Here is a 16,137-nt window from a genome sequence, read left to right as displayed (position 1 = left end):
AAATACTTGGCTGATTAGTTTACAAACCACACTGAAAAGAAGTTTCCTGTAGTGATGCTTCCTTTTCAAATAAATATTTTTTAAAAATCCTTTTTAGCTGAAAATTGATAGCTTCCTTACCCCTTCGACTTTTAAGCAGCTGTGAGCATTTGACAAGGGTCCCTCTCTGAGATATTCTGGAGCAATAAGTTGATCTCCAGCGGGTTTGGTTAGTTTAGCTTCTTCTCCTTAACCACATAGGCACTCTTAAGCTGTCACAGGTTTGGACTTTGTTTTGAACAAATACCAACTACACTAGGTTGGAAATGGCTCTTTCAGTGACACTCGGAGGATATAGTGCAGACTGTCAGACTACAGTAGAGGTTAACTATTGCTCTGTTTTTGATTGTAGAACTTGAATGTGAGTTTAATTTTTTGTGAACAGATTGATGACTCTTCTGCATCTATTTCTCTGGCCCAGCTGACTAAGGTACATATATATTCCTAAAAAAAAGTGTTTGCTTTGTATTTTTAAATCTTATACTGTGATCTATAGCTGGAGAACTGTTGTCATGTGAACAAACCTTTAATTTAATTTTTAATAATTTAAAGTATTTCTTTTAACTTTAAAATGTGTGTATATTTTGATACTATCCTGGTAAAGAGTAGTTGCCAGTTTGGGAAGATAGAAGGGGGAGGACCTTATCAGCCGCAACGTAATGTTGCAGTATTACTCATCTTCAAGACACAAAGAAGAAGCACTTCAGCAGCTGTTTACCGTTTTTCATACTTTTCGTTCATTTTGCATTGGAAACTAACACAATTTTCACAGAAGAATTTAATTGGCTGTAAGTGACGGACATTTCAGGGGGGTTTGCAAGAGCCAAAATAGAAGCGTTTCTGGAACACGGACAACTGCATGGCTATTTTTGAATTTCTAGGCGCTACAGTTATAGATCCATGCTTTGAATGCTGCACAATTTCATACACTGTAGTATATATACAGTGGACAACACAATCTAATTTGTTTGATCGCAGACTGTGTAAATTGTGCAAATGCACCTAATTGTTTACAGGAAAATACTGATGCGTATGTGTGGCATATTAGCAAACGTGACCTTCTGAAACTGTTGTAATGCCATGTTTTGCTATGGAACTGCTTGCATTTTTTGCTCAACAACATGTAACTTTGTCTGGGAAAGCACTAGGGATTGCACTTTGTGAAAAGGCGTAGTGCTAGCCTATTAAATTACTAGTCTTTAAAGTTACAAAGATTAGAGAAGGCAGGGCCTAATGCAGAGGAGCTAGTCCTTCCTTCTGAAAATAAAGGCTGGAGTTCCTTTCCCAGAAAGAAAAATCTCTTCCCACTGGTAACTTCTTCCCTCTCTCACTGCAGAAATTAAATTGTGGACATTTGGTAAGAAAAAAAAAATAGTTTGGAAGGTAGCCACCAGGAGAAATTGGTCTCTGTTAGCGCTGTCCCTAAACATGTCCTTGGTTCTGTAAACTCAGGTGAAGTTTTACTCTAAAATGTGAAAAACTGTCCAAGTGGTGTACACATTTAAGCTTTTGAGAAAATGTAAGTATTTCAGAAAAATAGAGGAACATAGGATAAAGCAGCTCCAAACGGTTCCTTACTCTAACCTCCTCAGTGCAGACTGGCTTAGCATGGAGGCAATGTGTTGTAAAAAGTTTTCTGTTTTATTATGCATTAAATGCCATCTTGAATTTTGGTCTATTCCTAGTAATGTCTTGTGGGTTTTGGATGTGTTTTGTAAACGGCTTGGGTTCAAACAAATTAGTCAAGTATCTGTAAAATCTTCTGTAAATGTTAATGGAAATGACTTCATAGATGTCCATCTGGATTATGTTACAGTTGAGAAAAAGCTGTGTATATGAAACAGCCCTTTAACAAAATGCTGAAACAAGTTGGTTGCTTTTGTGAATGAATGCATCTAAAACCAAAACCATGAGTGGTTGATCTGAATGATAGGTGCTTGAGGGTCCAAATCATTTACAGTCACTCCCTTAGACCCTGCTTGTATCTGTACTAGTGTGTAATAAAAACATTTGAACAAATACTACTTTAAAAAAATCAGCTGGCTTCAATAATTTGAAGATCCAGTTCTGCATAACATTTATATTACAATTTGTATGTTAAAAGGACACGGTCAACTGGAAAAAAACTGCAGGTTTTGCTTATTGTAGTTAACTTGCTTCCTATGAAGAAGTTAGTGGGGGGGAACATGAAGAGCCTAAGGTTTTGAGTGGCCAGGAATGCTCTTTTCAAGTAGGTTAACAGGCACATAAACATCCTGTGATGACGTAAGGACTCCCCAGAACATCTTTTGGACAACTCTGTTTCATATGAGCAGCTGTTTTCATGCAACCTCAGCTGGCGTTGTGCTGCTCTTTACAGGGTTGGGTGAGTGGTGTTCTCTTTGGCAGTGTGGGCTTAAATGTGTTTCTAATGTATGTGTCAAATAATTACCTGTTAAACAGAGTGCCAATCTGGCTGAAGCCAATGCTTCCGAAGAAGATAAAATAAAAGCTATGATGCTACAGTCTTGCCAGGAATATGATCCAATCAAGTAAGTCAAATGATAATGTCAAATCTGTTCTTTGAAGATTATGGAAAAATTGTAGAGAAGTTTGTTTTAACGAGAGAGACACGTGCATACCTTTTTCTTCTTTGCCGCAAACCCTTTTAGTTACATGAAGAAACCCTGGGGTCCACCTCCACCATCATCTGCTTGCTCTCGTTGCGGAAAACCTGGCGACTGTATAAAGAACTGCCCAACAAATGGGGTAAGACTGTGGGGGACTTCTGGTGTTCCTTAGCTTTTCATTTTTTTACCTTGGCAGTTACGTAACAAATCCATGAATACTCATATTAAGAATTGTTTCTCTTGGGGTGAAAGACAGAGGTTCATAGGGCAATGTTGCAAAGCCCTTCAAAATCCAAGGGAAACCTGGCATTATAAATGTAAACTTTTCTTTTTTCTAGGTCATAGACATTAAGTATGTCCACAGATCTTGCTCTGTGAACTTTCATGCATATTTTTATATATTTCAATATTACTGGAAATGTTTCTGGTTTTAACTCTGTTTAATGACAGTTCACAGTTTTTAGTATTTCATGTAAAACCAAGATGTTTCTGTTGACCCCATCTATTGAATATTTGTGCTCTGAATTGCGCTTTGGAGGAGGAGCGGGTTTGTATCTCTTTTCTGAGGGGATGGTGAGCTAAGGGATATTTCACCCTTAAAGAACCTGAACTTAAGCCAAAGAACGGAATGAGTTCAAAACACTGCTCAAGCCTTTGGAACATCCTGGCTATATTCATTTAGGAAAATAAGTATTTTAGTCGAGCAACCCTTATGCTGGGTAAAAGGAGAGGATTAAAGGCTTTTGCTGCTTAAAATAATCATTGAAATGTCATTTTAAGTGTGGGTCTTAAAAGGAGATATGTCTGCATTTCTTTTCTTAACAGGACAAAAATGTTGAGCCTGTTCCCAGAATTAAAGAGCACAGGAATTCCAAGGAGTTTCATGATGGAGGTGAAAGACCCCAATACAAAGGGTGCTATGCTGACAAACACTGGAAAATACGCAATACCAACTATTAATGCGTAAGTATGGAATTAATTGGACTGGCCAAAAAGTGAGCGAGAGAAACCATGCGTGCATGTCTGAGTGGCTATGCAACCAAGTTGGCCAGCATCTGTAATTACGGGGCAGGAAGCACTGTCATTGTGCTTAACCATAGAATCTGGGATACTTTTGAATATTAAAATAGGGTGGTCCTGCTGTTCGTGCCCCTGGAAGTTGGTTAAACGTGTGGTATGCTAAGAATCTGTATTTCTGCAAAACATTTCAGTAGTGTTTGCAGTGGAGTCGTTCTCTCTGAAAGCTCGTTTTGCTTTTGGTTTATGTTTCAAAGGCTTCTTGCAAAATTTAACAAGTAGCTGTTGGACTGAGATTTCCGCCCCCTCTGACTTTTATCAAATCCCATGTGTGAAACAGACTGAAGTTTTCCTGTTGCTATAAACTAAGAAAATACTGCTGTGTGCTGACAGGAGTGGCTGTTTTAAAATGCACTTGGTAGCACTTCTGTGTTTCTGTCATGGATCTCGTTTTGTAGGAAATAGACTTCTTCCATTTATAAAATGTAGTTACTCGGAGACGAACTTTACCCTGAGCCTGCAATTTACATTTACCCTCTGGCAAAGGAGAGGTGGGATTCATTTCTCTCATAGAAAATGATATAGCCAACTCTGGTGACTTACTGTGGTCTGCAACAAACGGATAGTTAGGCATTTAATCCACATTCTTCTCCACGGGAGAGTTGGTTAAAACCTTCAGAACTCAAGCCTACTAATGGTTTTTTGAGATGTCTATCAGGTTCCCGTACAAAGACAACCAGCATTACCAAGTCTTCTGGGCCCCCAAGGACAAGCAATACCCACAACTGGTGTCCTAGTTTCGGCAGGGATAGGGTAAAATTTCTTCCTAGTGCTGTGTTTTGGATTTAGTATGAGGAGAATGGTGATAACACACTGATGTTTTCAGTTGTTGCTAAGTGCCCTCCTAGTCCAAGGACAGTTCCCGTGCCTACTGACTGAGCTAGGTACACAAGATGGGAGGGAACATAATCAGGACAGCCAGCCCAGCTGGCCAATGGGGTATTCCATGCCATGTGACGTCATGCTCAGTATATGAACGGTAGGCGTGATCCAGGAAGTACCGATCGCTACTTGGTTATCGGTCAGCGCGGGTGGTGAGCAATTGCATTGTGCATCACTCATTTTGTATATTCTATCATTATTTATTATCATTATTCTCCCTTTTCTGTTCTATTAAACTGTCTTTATCTCAACCCACGAGTGTTTCTCACTCTTACCCTTCCGATTCTCTCCCCGTCCCACTGGGGGGCGGGGGGAGTGAGTGAGCGGCTGCATGGTATTTGGCTGCCTGCCAGGTTAAACCACGACACTGGTAAGTAACTGTAACTTCAGAATTTCTTTAAAAAAATTACCTTCAGAGGAACTGAATGGGATTTCTTTCTTTTTCCTCTCCCCACTCCAAAAGGTCATCCAATGAGAGCCAGTCCAGTTCGCTCAGCAGGTGGCAGACCAGGCTGGGAAGTGTAAGTATTCTACAGAAATTCAATAGATGACTCCTTGTCACCTGTTAAAAGAGGCTGTATAACGCATAACTTATACAACAGCTGATTTATAATGAAGCAAGTATGCACAGATAGTTGTGGAGAATCCAAGTGGTAATTAATTTTTAAATGGCTTCATTTGAATTGGCTTTTACAAAGGGCATCTGTGCTTCCACTAAGGTTATTTAAAATAAAACTCCGGTACATGACTGAAAACAGGACTCTGAGAAATGAACGCTTTTTGAGGAAACCATAATTGCCTATAAAAATTAAAGATAATTAAAGGATCAGATGGAAAGCCACCTTTTCCATTACTGGCTGAATAGGGCTGAAGAAATTGATTTCCCAATAGGAATCAGCCTCCAACATTCTTTTTTTAACAACTTAGTTGATACTGCATGAGCAAATGGTTGGAAAAGTCAACACTGTTCTTTTATGACAATTTTGAATTTCTTCAATTTAGTCATCTCACATAGCCAAGACGCTTTCTCTCAGTTGGAGAGAGAGGAGTCTGTTTTACCTATTACTGCAGCGTCAAGCTAGTCCTTCCTTTCGCTATATGTTTGTTATAGACAGATTGTAAGAGTGCATTGTGTTTATAAAATCTTAAAGGTAAATCAAAAGAAAAACCAGGATCCATCCCACAGGTTGTCTGATATCTCCAATTCAGTCAGCAAGAAAACAACAATTCAGGGACAGGACCAGGCCAAATACCTCATGATGAGGCAACAACATAGGAAGCGTATGTGGAAGAAGTTAAAAGAAGTTCCAGAGAAGATTAGTTAATATCTGTGCAGTACTTGGAAGATCAGAAGTGTGATGTATTAAGTGTATCAAGGAGTGGCAGAGGAGCAGTGGGCACTTGGCCCACGGGAGATGGGAGTCTCTTTCAAGTGTGGGCAGCCTCCATCCACAGGTGCAAAGCTGAGTATAAGGAGAGAAGACTGAATGAACTGTTGGGGGTGAGGATGTGGAAGGCAAGTATGAGGATCAGGAAATGAGCGTAGTCTCTAATGAACAGAAAGCAGGGAGAAAAATGCTTAAGTTGGCAGGATGCCATTGGCCTCCCTTATCTAGGGAGGAGTTTTACAGAGAACAGCGGAGACTTAAAGAGGAGGAAGTATTTGGCTCAATGGAGTTGCCTTGTTTTTCACGTTTGTATTTCAACAGCATATCGGACTGCAGTTACACTAAAGTGCATCTGACATAAGGAAAAATGACAGTGTTTTTTCCAATAGAATTTTTTGTTGCAGATAGTAAGCATGCATAACTAAAACAAGACAAATGGAATTGAAAAATGTTATCAAATTCCTCAATTTGCAGTAGCATTATGTCAGCAGCTGAAAGAAGCTTTGACATAAGCGTATGGAGAGGAGAAAAAACCCAAACCAAATTTGGGAGGAAAAAAATTGGGGAGAATGACTGTTTTGAATTAACTTCATTTCTTTTTCTGTGTGTTGTGGTTTTTTCCAGGTCCAAGTCTCCTTATAGTGCTTCACCTTACTCTACAAGTTCGTCTACCTGCTCCACATCAAGATCAGGTTCTTCCCGCACTCGCTCCTACTCTCGCTCATTTAGTCCTTCCCATTCTCGTTCCTACTCGCGATTGCTGCCGTATCCAAGAAGAGGCAAAGGGAAGAGGCGTAACTATCGTTCTAGGTCAAGGTCACACGGTTATCAGCGTTCAGGGTCAAGGTCACCCCCATACAGAAGATGCCATTCACGGTCAAGGTCTCCAGTATTTAGAGGCCAGTCTCCCACTAAACAGACTATACCTCAAGGGGAAGGAGGAAGGGAGTATTTTAACAGATACAGAGGAGTTCCACCATATGATCTGAAAGCTTACTATGGCAGATCTCTTGACTTTAGAGATCCATTTGAAAAGGCAAGGTACAGGGAATGGGAAAGGAACTACAGAGAATGGCATGGAAAGTTTTACAAGGGCTATGCTGTTGGCGCTCAACCTCACCCTCCAGTAAACAGAGAGAACTTTTCTCCAGGTAGGTTTGGTCCACCTGGGACCAGACAAGAGAATTCACCATATGCTCGGGGACGTAGGGAGGATTATCCTGCTTGGCAGAGCCACCAAAATCACAATATAGCTGGAAATTACTCTGAAAAACCTTCTGAAAGAGAGAGCCATGGCATCAAGGATCCTACCAAATCAAAAGAGAAGGAGGTGAAAAATCCACTAGGAGATGGCCAAGGAAATAAGCATAAAAAGAGAAGAAAAAGGGATGAGGATGAAGGATTTCCCAATACTGAGTTGTTAGCAGGTGCGAGAAAACCAAGAGAGCCAGTTCCAGCAGAAGACGTTAAAATGGACTCCCTGTTCATGGCCCAAGCAGAGATGATGCCACCCCTGTGAGAGATGAGCCTATGGAAGCAGATTCTATTGCTTTCAAACCGATGTCTGAAAAGGAGAAAAAAGAGAAGGATAAGCCAAAAGCAAAAATTGACAAGACAAAGCGGAAAGTAGAAGTGGCTGTTCCTCCTAAGACAGACAATATAATAAAACTAGCTAAAGCTTCCTCGAACGGAAATCTCCTCGAACGGAAGAGAGAAAGCAAGAAGAGAGAAGGGAAGAGAGAAAGCAAGGATTTAAAGAACCTGACTTGCTGCCCTGATATTGCTCATTTACATCAGTTATAGTGTTTGTGATTAAGTTTAGGGTTAGGGTTAGGGTTAGGGCTCAGTGTTACGGTGAGGGTTAGGTTTAGGGTTAGGGTTAACATTAGGGTTAGGGCTTATCATTAGGGTTATGGTTAGGGGCAGGGGTTAGGTTTAAGGTTAGGGTTAGGGTTAGGTTTAGGGTTAGGCTTAGGGTTATCGTTAGGGTTAGGGATAGGGTTGGGGTTAGGATTATGGTTTGGGTTTAGGGTTAGGGATCGGGTTAGGGTTTCATTTTAGGGTTAGGTTTAGGGTTAGGGTTAGGGCTTGGGGTTACGGTTAGGGTTAGGGTTAGTTTTAGGGTTAGGGTTAGGGTTTGGGTTAGGGTTTAGGGTTAGGGTTTAGGGTTAGAGTTAGGGCTGGGGTTCGGGCTGGGGTTCAGGGTTAGGGTTAGAGTTCGGGATATGGGTTAGGGTTAGGGTTAGAATTAGGGTTAGGGCTTATCATTAGGGTTATGGTTAGGGGTTGGGGTTAGGTTTAGGGTTAGGGTTAGGTTTAGGGTTAGGCTTAGGGTTATCGTTAGGGTTAGGGAGAGGGTTGGGGTTAGGATTATGGTTTGGGTTTAGGGTTAGGGATCAGGTTAGGGATTCATTTTAGGGTTAGGGTTAGGGTTAGGGCTTAGGGTTATGGTTAGGTTTAGGGTTAGGGTTAGCGTTTGGGTTAGGGTTTAGGGTTAGGGTTTAGTTTTAAGGTTAGGGTTAGGGTAAAGGTTAGTGTTAGGTTTAAGGTTAGAGTTAGGGCTGGGGTTCAGGGTTAGGGTTAGAGTTTGGGATACGGGTTAGGGTTTGGCGTTAGGGTTAGCATTAGGGTTAGGGCTTATCATTAGGGTTAGGGTTAGGGTTAAGGTTAGAGTTAGGGCTGGGCTTCAGGGTTAGGGTTAGAGTTTGGGATACGGATTAGGGTTTGGGGTTAGGGTTAGGGTTAGGGTTAGGGTTAGGGATTAGTGTTATGGTTAGGGGTTATGGTTGGGTTTATGCTTATGGGTTAGGATTTCAGTTTGGGTTAGGGTTAGCATTAAGTATTAGGATTAGGTTTAGGGTTAGGGTTGCAGTTTAGTTTTAGGGTTAGGTTTCGCATTAGGGTTAGGGTGAGGTCTCACGGTTATGGTATTAGGTTTGTGATAGCGTTAGGGTTAGGGCTTAGTGTTATGGTTAGGGGTTACATTGGGTTTACGCTTATGGGTTAGGATTTCAGTTTGGGTTAGGGGTAGCATTAATTTTTAGGGTTAGGGTTTAGGTTTAGAGTTGCGGTTTAATTTTAGGATTAGGTTTCGCATTAGGTTTAGGGTGAGGTGTTATGGTTACGGTATTAGGTTTGCGGTAGCATTAGGGTTAGGGTTAGAGTTAGGGTTAGGGTCATTAGGGTTCAGGTTGGAGTTCAGGGTTAGGGTTAGGGTTCGGGATTACGGTTAGGGGTCGGGGTTAGGATTAGCATCGGGGTTAGGATTAGCATCAGGGTTAGGGCTTGAAATTAGGATTAGGGGTTAAGGTTAGGGTTATGGTTGGGGTTAAGGTTAGGGTTATGGTTGGGGTTAGGGTTAGGCCTAGGGTTATCGTTGGGGTTAGGATTATGGTTCAGGTTTAGTGTTAGGGATAGGGTTATGGTTTCGTTTTAGGGTTAGGGTTAGCGTTAGGGTTAGGGCGTAGGGTTACAGTTAGGGATAGGCTTAGCGTTAGGGTTAGGGTTTGGGTTAGGGGATAGGGTTAGGGTTTAGTATAAGGGTTAGGAGTAGGGGTAGGGGTAGGGTTAGGGGTAGGGGTAGGGGTAGGGTTGTGGTGATGTCTTAAGATTACGGTTTGAGGTTGAGTTAGCATTAGGGTTACGGTTAGAATTAGGGGTTCGGTGTTATGTGAGGGTTAGTTTTATGGTTCCGTTTAGGTTTAACGTTAGGGTTATGCCAAAGTGTTAGTGTTACGGTTTGATGTTAGGGTTAGGGTTACGGTTTGGGGTTAGGGTTAGCGTTAGGATTTTGTTTTAGGGTGAGGTTTCGCCTTAGGGTTAGGGTTAGGGCTAGGGTTAGCTTTATGATTCAGGTTAGGCTTAAGGTTAGGTTACGGTTAGGGTTAAGTGTTCGGTTTAGGGTTAAGTGTTAGGCTTAGGGTTAGGTTTAAGTGTTAGGTTTAGGGGTAGGGTTAGGGTTAAGGTTAGAGTTAGGGTTAGGATTAGAGTTAAGGGTTAGAGTTAGGATTCAGTGTTAGGGTTAGGGTGAGGTCTTAATGTTACGCTTAGGGTTTACAGGTAGCGTTAGGGTTAGGTTTAGGGTTAGTGTTAGCGTTAAGGTTAGGGTTAGGGTTTAAGATTGGGTCAGGGTTAGAGATAGGGTTCGGTATTGGGGTTAGCGTTAGTATAAGGGTGAGGTCTTAGTGTTACAGTTAGGGTTTACGGGTAGCATTAGGGTTAGGGTTAGAGTTAGGGTTAGGGTCATTACGTTAAGGTTAGGGTTGGGGTTCAGGGTTAGGGTTAGGGTTTGGGATTAGGGTTAGGGTTCGGGATTAGGGTTAACATTAGGGTTAGAGCTTTATGATTCAGGTTAGGCTTAAGGTTAGGTTAGGGTTAGGGTTAGGGTTAAGTGTTCAATTTAGGGTTAAGTGTTAGGGTTAGGGTTAAGGTTAGAGTTAGGCTTAGGACTGGAGTTAAGGGTTAGGGTTAGTATTAGGGTGAGGTCGTAGTGTTATGCGTAGGGTTTACGGGTAGCATTAGGGTTAGGTTTAGGGGTTAGGGTTAGGTTGGGGTTCAGGGTTAGGGTTAGGGTTCAGGATTAGGGCTAGAGTTCGGGGTTAGGGTTAGCATTAGGGTTAGGGGTTAACGTTAGGGTTAGGCGTTAAGGTTAGGGTTATGGTTAGGGGTTAGGTTTAGGGTTAAGGTTAGGGTTATGTTTAGGGTTAGGGTTAGGGTTAGGCTTAGGGTTAGCATTAGTTTTACGGTTGGGTTTAGGATGGTTCGGGTTTAGGGTTAGGGATAGGGTTAGGGTTAGAGTTAGGGTTAGGTTTACGGTTAGGGTTAGCATTTGGGTTAGGGTTCGGGTTAGGGTTGCGGTTCAGGTTTAGGGTTAGGTTTCGCTGTTAGGCTTAGGGTAAGGGTGAGGTCTTAGTGTTATGCATAGGGTTTATGGGTAGCGTTAGGGGTTCGAGTTAGGGTGAGGGTTTGGTGTTAGTGTTAGGATTGGGGTTCTTATTCTTGATCCTCTCTCCCTCTCTTTCTCTCTCTCGTTTTAATTACGAATTATTATTATTTATTATTAATATTATTATTATTCTTATTGGTGTTATTATTGTCATTATTACTATTATTATTATTATTGGTGTTATTATTGTTTTTGTTATTATTATTATTGTTATTGTTATTATTGTTATTATTGGTGTTATTATTGGTAATATTATGGTATTATTGGTGTTACTATTATTACTGTTACTAGTATTACTATTATTGCTATTATTATTTTATTTCAAGTATTAAACTCTTCTTATCTCTACCCGTGAGTTTTCTTGCTTTTGCTCTTCTGATTCTCTCCCCCATCCCATTGCTGGGGGGAGGGCGAGTGAGCAGCTGTGTGGTGCTTAGTTGCCGACTGGGGTTAAACCATGACAGGGGTCCACCACAAAGATGGTTGCCATTCTGTCACATCCTCTGAGCTAAAACTGGCTCATCCTGGGACATGGTGCCCCCCACGCACGCAACCTGCAGTCCAGAAGTACCCCTGAAAAGACCTCGACGGCCTGCATTAACACACCGGCATGCACTTCAGATGTAAACACTGCCAAGTCATCTCTTATTTGCAACAGATACGGAGAACCAAATTCTGCAAATCTAGCCTTACTTCTACTGAAACTTTCCTTACAGACAGCTCATCTTCTCTTTTTGTAAACTCTAGTGAAGACCTGTTCTAGCGCAAAGGCTTGAACCCCGCCTACGGTGAAGAAGCCCCAGTTTTCTTTCCTCACTGCTGTCTTGCTTCCCAAAAATCAATCAATACCAAAAGCTCTGTGTGAACATTGCATAAAAAAGCCAATTGCAAATGCTTTTACTTGCTACTAGTTTTGTCAGGGAAGGAACTAGCTTCCCCCGCTAGTTTTGCTACAGTTTCGTGACCTTTAAAGACGCCACTTCTTACCTTTGCTACGCCAATACAGCCTCACAGCTCAGCAAAATCATACTGCAGGTAGGAAACCTTCACCATACAAAGACAGGCACGCTACAGGAATACGTCACTCTCAAAGAACAGACTCTTGCAACCACTCCTCCCTTTGCTTAGCAAAGTTTAGGGCGTGTTAGAAAACAACAACAACAACAACAAAGCAGGGTTCTCTCTCACATTTTACGGAGCCCATGATATCAGCTGTTCAACATTAAGTCCAACTCCAGCCTGAACCCCAGAATAAGAAATGCCATCTTAAAATTTCTGGAAAAAGGGAGGGCTTTGAAGCGGCAAGACCAGAGAACGTTCACGAAAGCACCGTCATGGAAGTACACATCCCTTATCACAGACCAACTGCACGGTGACCTAAGTGAGTGATGTTGTCTGCTCATTTGCAGCTCAGGGTCTCTTTTTTCATTAGCGCCGAGCACGTAGGTTGGAGTTGGAGCTGAGAAGAAAACCATATGCAGTCAGTCTGGTCTCGTTCAAGTTCACATTTACTAGGAATCACAGCAGGTCCCATCTGTCTCTCCAGACCCCACCACCACTTCTGTGCAGCGTCCCGAGGAGCAATAAGCGCAGAACAAGAAACCTTCCTTCAAAATAAGGCCCACAGCCTGCTCTTTCAACAGGACGCACAGAGCACCAGCTGAGAACAACCTCTGCTTTAACTATGCCTAGCTCCGCTGCCTATGTAAGGAGACCAGCTCCTAAATGATCCCTAGCCCTAAAACCACAGATCTTCCCTAGGGCAATGCTAAGGAAATACCAGAGCCCAGGGACACCTGGTCACTCAGCTTCAGTTGACGGGGAGAAGGACAGTGGACTAGAAAGAGAAAAATATGATGAGAGAAAAGATAGAGGAGCTGAGAGAGAAAGAAAGGTATGGGGAAAAGGCTAGAGAGCTGGAGAAATCAAGAGAAATAGGGATGAGGAGCCCTGCAGAGAGATGGAGGAAGCAGGGAAGGGATGGGTCAGGGAGCAGCAGAGAGAGACAGAAGAGAGATGAACAGGAAGAAGGACAGGGACAGTGGGATACAGAATGGAAAACCGCAGTGACAGTGAGCAGGGCGGGGGGGGGAGGCAGAGAGAGAAGCAGAAGGAGGGAGAAGGGAAGACAAGGACAGGGAGCGGGACATACAGGCAGAGAGAGACAAAGCAGGACAGGGAACAGGCCAGAGAGACTGTGAAAAACAGAGCGGGATGCAGACCAGGACAAAGAGACAGAGAAGAAACAACAGCAATGTGCTGCAGGGCAGAGACAGAGGAAGGCAAAAAGAGGGACAGGGAGCAGGAGGGAGGGGCAGCAAGAAAAAGACAGGGGCAGGTGGAGCGACAGGGAAAGAGGGACTTGGAGAAGAGAGGACGGGGAGCAGAACACAGCAACAGAAGAAGAGAGGTATGGGGAAGTGAAAAAAATGACACAGAGGGAAATGGGAGGGGGGGGCTGGGAGGGACTGCGATGCAGAAGAGGGGTGACACGGCCCCGAGGGGCTGGGACTCACCGCAGCTCCCGCTCTCTGCACTGCCAGGCAAATGTTACAGTTCAAGCACTTCTTTCTCTGTCCGTCTGTGCTCTCCTCCCTTCCTCTTCGGTAGCTCCACCTGCGTGCCTGTCCTCACCTCAGCTGGGCCGCAGCAGGAGCAGAGCCCGCACCTCCCAAGACCAACATGGCTGCCCAGCAGCCCCGTGCCCCAGGCCTACAGCTCCCGGCATGCCCCGGGAACCAACATGGCTGCCCGGCAGCCTGTGCCCCGGGCCTACAGCTCCCGGCATGCCCCGGGAACCAACATGGCCACGCAGCAGCCCGTGCCCCGGGCCTACAGCTCCCAGCATGCCATGGGGCGCGGCTTCCTGCTGCCTGGCCTGAGAGGCGGCTCAGGGCCACGCCAGGGCTGGGGCGCTGCTTCCTGGATCCCGTGGCAGCGATGGGCACAGGGACAGGCTGCCAGATCCCGGGGCCAGGTACGTGTGCGGGCTGTCAGGGTCACCCCTGCCTGGTTTTTCCCAGCGAAGCCCCAGGAGGTGCCGAGGCTGCAGCCCTGGGGCCGAGGCTCCAGGAGCCGGGCATTTCTGCGGGCGCTGCTCCCTGCCAGGCCCCACCGCCAGCTGCCGGCTGCCTGGGGCTTCTCCCCGTTGTCTCCAGCTCTGCTTTCCGCCAGCGCCGGGGGCTCCGCAGGACATCTTGCCCACTCCCCGCCACCGTGCTGACCCACGTCTGCAGCTCGTCTGTGGTGTCCACGTCAGACAGCTCATTTGGGGGTGGCAGGTCTCTCCTGAAGCACCCTGGGAACGGGGACAGAGCAAACCCCATCCCTCCCTTCCGATCTTTGTCCCCAGGGACACCCAGTGGAGACGGACCGTGCGCTGGAGAGCGTCCTGCAGGGAGGTGACAGCCGTTGGCAGAGAGGTGCTGAGAGCCCCCTGACAGCAAAGGCGTCCGGTGGCCGCAGAGCAGCCCAGGTGAGCTGTGAGTTCCCCCGTGAGAGACCCTGCTCCCAGGGAGCACCTCCCCATAGAGCAAAGGCCGTATCCAGCCAGCTGGTGCTGGGTACGGCTACCCCAAGGGGTCTTCGCAGGGGGGACAGGGTCACCTGCCTGGTGGCTCTGACACAGACATGATGAGCTGAAGCCCTGTGGCCATGGCTGGCCGGTTCAAAGTCTCCGAGTGCCTCCGCCTTTCTCCCCAGGAGTGTCCAGCCTGGGCACTTTTTCAGGGCGTGACGGATGATGTGAAGGTGGATGCTGGTGCTGTCCTGGTGGATCTTCCACTTGGGCACGGTGGGCACCCCCACTTCAGAGTTGTGGTGTCTGAGATCTGGGGCCACCTGAAGAGAGAGACCTCCAGGGAGTTTGTGTTCAATGTTTTGATATCTTGGGGCTACAATGTGCTAGGGATATGGGGCGCTAGGGTTCCAGCCTGCTAGGGTTATGGGGTTTGAGGGTTATGGGAGTTTACGCGACTTAGGATTAAAGCATGTTATTGTTATGGTCAGGATCTGGGTTTGCAAGCGCTGGGTTCCTGGGGTTAGGTTGGTTTTGCCTTATGTTGTGTTCTGGGTGGTCTTTTTTTTGGAAAGTCCTTTTGTAGCTTGCTTGCGTTTTTAGGGTTTGGATAGGGGTCTTTGGTTTTTGTGTGATGTGTCTTCTGCTTGTTTTTTTGCTGTCCTTGTGGTTTGTGTTGCATTTTCTGTCTTGTGACCACCGTTTGTGGTCTAATCTGTGTGACCGGGCCGGGCAGTGTCACTTCTGTTGTGGTCCAGCTCATTTCCACTGAGTCACTAGGTAGGTGGTTAGGTATGGAGGGCTTGCAGTTTGTGGAGAATGACTGCCAGACGACCGACAGCCACTTCTGGGGTGTGGGAGGAGTTCGGGTCCATAGGTAATGACTGCCGGAGGACTAAGTGTACTTCTGAATTTGTGTGGACTCCCAAAGAAATGGTGGGATGCCACCAGCGGCACAGAAGGACAAGGGCTTCCCCAAGGGTACATGGCTTGTTGGTTATTGCTTTTGAGTAAGCAACTGAGTAATTTTGAGTAAGTCTTGTGAGGGGTAGTGGACTCAAGGGGAGAGCTTGTGTTCCTCATCAGTGCCTCAGGGGTTTCCTGTCATTTTTTGTTTGTTTGCTTTTTGTTTGCTGTGCTGAATTTAAAAGGCTTATTGTAGCTCTTTGGATTTCTGTCCTTAAAGGAAGTCTCTAGGATTTCTACCCAGGAGCGAGATGTCCAGAAGGGACTGTCCTTGTACACTGATGTCAGCCTTCCGTCTAGAGCACTGTCTGGTGGTGGTGTATTTTAATGGTAAGGTAACTCAAATGCATCTTAAATATACAAGCTTTGCCGTTGTTCCTGCTATGCCTGGGGGACGATTCTCAGCAGCTCATGAACAGTGTGTTCTGCTGTGCTTTACCCGTTAGAAATAATCTGTCACCAGAAATGTCTTCCTTAGTGCCTGCACAGAGCAAGAACCTCCAGTAGCAAGGGCATGCTGACCCTTGGGCAGCTTCAAAGCGACGGATAAATGTAAATAGGTTAAAAATCCAGTCCTATGGTAGCAGTGTGTGCATCAAAGTTCACCTGACTCTCCACGCTGACTCAGCCTGTCACAATGTTTTGCGGGTAAGGGTGGATGAAGTCAGTATAAGCAGGTGTTGTAACTGGCCAGGCAGTTCATCTAAAGAAACG

The 16,137-nt window shown here is 45.0% G+C and overlaps 1 protein-coding gene across 1 annotated transcript; it reads left to right on the top strand.

Annotated features, from left to right (window-relative positions):
- The first annotated feature begins 423 nt into the window (after positions 1 to 423).
- LOC142076610 (E3 ubiquitin-protein ligase RBBP6-like) lies at positions 424 to 4,453 on the top strand. Its single transcript, XM_075138896.1, has 4 exons — positions 424 to 469; positions 2,482 to 2,570; positions 2,691 to 2,787; positions 3,474 to 4,453. The coding sequence occupies exons 2-4, from the start codon at positions 2,533 to 2,535 to the stop codon at positions 3,606 to 3,608; spliced, it is 270 nt and encodes an 89-aa protein (XP_074994997.1). The 5' UTR covers positions 424 to 469; positions 2,482 to 2,532; the 3' UTR covers positions 3,609 to 4,453.
- Positions 4,454 to 16,137: the final 11,684 nt, after the last annotated feature.

The sequence above is a fragment of the Calonectris borealis genome, unplaced genomic scaffold (assembly GCF_964195595.1).
Source record: "Calonectris borealis unplaced genomic scaffold, bCalBor7.hap1.2 HAP1_SCAFFOLD_73, whole genome shotgun sequence".
Lineage (NCBI taxonomy): Eukaryota > Metazoa > Chordata > Aves > Procellariiformes > Procellariidae > Calonectris > Calonectris borealis.
The sequence above is the reverse complement of the archived record's forward strand: the minus strand, read 5'-3'. Positions and strand labels throughout refer to the sequence as shown.